The sequence below is a fragment of the Podarcis erhardii genome (assembly GCF_964252035.2).
Source record: "Podarcis erhardii genome assembly, chromosome: 11".
Classification (NCBI taxonomy): Eukaryota; Metazoa; Chordata; class Lepidosauria; order Squamata; family Lacertidae; genus Podarcis; species Podarcis erhardii.
This window is the reverse complement of record NC_138501.1, coordinates 51,151,264-51,154,110: the sequence shown is the minus strand read 5'-3', so window position 1 is coordinate 51,154,110 and position 2,847 is coordinate 51,151,264. Positions and strand designations below refer to the sequence as shown.

Genomic DNA, 2,847 nt, shown 5'->3' with positions numbered 1-2,847 from the left:
GTTGTTCACTTTGCATTTTGTCTCACTTGAGGAATGGAGCTTTTTGCAATTCTGCTTCTTATCAACAGGTTGTCTGGGTAAACTCAAGGCATGGGAGAAAGTCTCTTTCCAGAGTCATTGGAGGCATCTGGCATCCATAGGCAGCTGATTCCTCGTCTCCCCCCACCCCACAACTGACATCTACTGTGGGACTCTCTAATTTCCAAAAAAAGAAAGCACTTCTTCATGCAGTTCATAATTAAACTATGGAACTTGCTCCCACAGAGGCAGTGATGTCCACCAACTCACATGTCTTTAAAAAGGATTAAACAAATTCATGGAGGTTGAGACTATCAATGGCTAATAGCCATGATAGCTATGTTCTGCCTCCACAGTTGGACGCAGCGATGCTTCTGAATGCGGGTTGTTGGAAACCACAGAACTGGAGAGTGCTCTTGTGCTCACGTCCTACTTCCCACAAACATCTGGTTCGTCACTGTGAGAACAGGATGCCGGGCTAGATGGCCCATTGACCTAATCCAACAGGTTCTTCTTGGGTTCTTCATTCTCATTTTTCTCCAAACAGTCCCAGGTGACTTGACCTAGCCACCCTCTTCATTTACCACAATGGCCTGACTTTTCTGAGGGATTGTGGGAGTGTTAAACGGTGGCTTGATCCAGCTGCTTAATGCTGCTGTGGGCTCTGGCATCAACGTCAGGTTAGCCTCCCAGGGCTCACTGCAAAGGGAAAGGCAATGGTAGCAGTTTGTTCCAACATGGTGGTGTATAGCACAGGTAGGAAAAACCCATCCTGTGGATCAGGCTTGAACTGTCAGGGCGTCCAGTTTGGCACAAAAGGCCATTTACCCCAACCAAACCCTACTGTGGTTGTTAATATTGTGCATATGGAAGCATTAGGATGGGCATAGGCAAACTCAGCCCTCCAGATGTTTTGACACTACAATTCCCATCATCCCTGACCACTGGTCCGGTTAGCTAGGGGTGATGGGAGTTGTAGTCCCCAAATATCTGGAGGGCTGAGTTTCCCTATGCCTGCATTAGGATAATTAAAAAGTGACTCTTCTTGAAATAAATACAGTGGTACCTCGGGTTAAGTACTTACAGTGGTGCCCCACAAGACGAAATTAATTCGTTCCGCAATTTTTGTCGTCTAGCGAATTTTTCGTCTTGCGAAGCACGAAATCCCATAGGAATGCATTGAAAATCAATTAATGCGTTCCTATGGTCAAAAAAAGTCCAAACAAAGCCAAATTTGGTACAACAACAGTTTATTAACTGCTCTTTAAAGTCACACATACTGTAAAGAGCAGTTCAAAAATTGAAGGGAAAATAAATTAACTTTATAAACATGACAGAAAAACATTTAAAAATCAACAAAGTGTACAGTACATTTTCTAAGACTCTGGGGGACCACTCGAAGAAGGCTCCTCTTCCACTCTTTGCTTCTTGGTCAAGAACCTGTCCATAGTCTGCTGCTTTATCCGCCTTTTCAGCAGCTCCCTGAAAGACGACATGACCCTCGTATCATAAAAGTTCCCAGCGTCATGTGCCACGTGCTTCTCATGGTGGTGTAGATCTGCAAAAGTCTGCACCTCCTTCCACTTCTGGCAAATGTCCCTCAGTCTTTCGGAGGACAGCCGTTCCTCAGTTGCTTCCTCCTCTTCCAGTGAGGCCTGCTCCTGTGCAGCCTCTGCCTGCAGAACGTAGCCCTCCGTCGTCACAACCTCCAGGAACTCCGCTGCAAAGTCTTCAGCCGCAGGAACATCAGAACTGGCAGCCTCTCCATGCCTGACCACACTGTGGATGCCAGATCTTGTCTTGAACCGGTCAAACCAACCTCTGCTAGCCTCGAAGACTTCTGGCTCGGCTGAGGTTCCTGGCTGTTCCCGGATGAGGTCAGCGTGCAAGGCCTTGGCCTTCTCACAAATGACGGCCTCAGACACTGTGTCCCCTGCACGCTGCTTCTCTTCTATCCAGATGAGCAGCAACTTCTCGACCTCCTCCAGGACAGCTGGGCGGTTCTTCACGATCCTGGTGACTCCCTTGGCTGCATCAGTCGCCAGGATCTTCTCCCTCATCTTCAGGATGGTCCCGATGGTCGATGGGTTCCTGCCGTACTCCCTGGCGATGTCCGTCACACGCATTCCGCCGTCGTGCTTCCAGATGATCTCCTTCTTCATTTCCAGCGTCACCTTCTCCTTCTTCCTCTCGCCGGCCACCGCAGCAGCAGTCTTCTTGGGTCCCATGGCAGCACAGCTCCTACCTTCGTAAACTCAGAAACAGAAAAAAAAAATCAGTGATGTGCTTCAAACCCAAAAAATACAAAAGCAGCCAGCCACCCACCACACAGAAATTAAAACCCAGAACCAAGGCCTTGAATCCCAAGCACCCCAACCCCAAATCCAAAATCCAAAAACCCCCAAAAAAGTTTTAAAAGTTTAGCTTACCAAATGGATGAAAGAGAAGTTCTGGAAAAGCTTCAACAATCAACCACCGACGTCCTCAGAAACCTCAAATGGCTGCAAAATAAGTTTAGGAAAAGCTTCAAAAATCACCAATGTCTTCAAAAACCTCAACTGCTCCCACAGACACGCACCAACCCACCCACAACACAGAAATTGCAAACCCCTCCCCAACTGCTCCCCCAGCCCCTCCCCAACTGCTGCAAACCCCTCCCCAACTGCTTCCCAACCCAGACAAAAAAAAAATTCAAAAAATAACAACATGGCCAGCACTCAGAAATTCAAACTCAGAAATTTTTTCAAAAAAAATCAACCTGGCCCAGTGGTCACAGAAAATCATAAAAATTCCCAAAAAAGGCCCACAAGCCCCCAGATTATCGCAAAC

General features: G+C 47.4%; 1 protein-coding gene across 1 annotated transcript; it reads right to left on the bottom strand.

The window, feature by feature from the left end:
• Window positions 1-1,251: 1,251 nt before the first annotated feature.
• On the bottom strand, window positions 1,252-2,471 carry LOC309352409 (putative CENPB DNA-binding domain-containing protein 1). The gene is made up of 2 exons (XM_081880835.1): window positions 1,764-2,471; window positions 1,252-1,688 (listed from the first exon to the last, which is right to left on the bottom strand). Exons 1-2 carry the CDS (start codon window positions 2,244-2,246, stop codon window positions 1,395-1,397), a joined length of 777 nt encoding a protein of 258 aa, XP_081736961.1. The 5' UTR covers window positions 2,247-2,471; the 3' UTR covers window positions 1,252-1,394.
• Window positions 2,472-2,847: the final 376 nt, after the last annotated feature.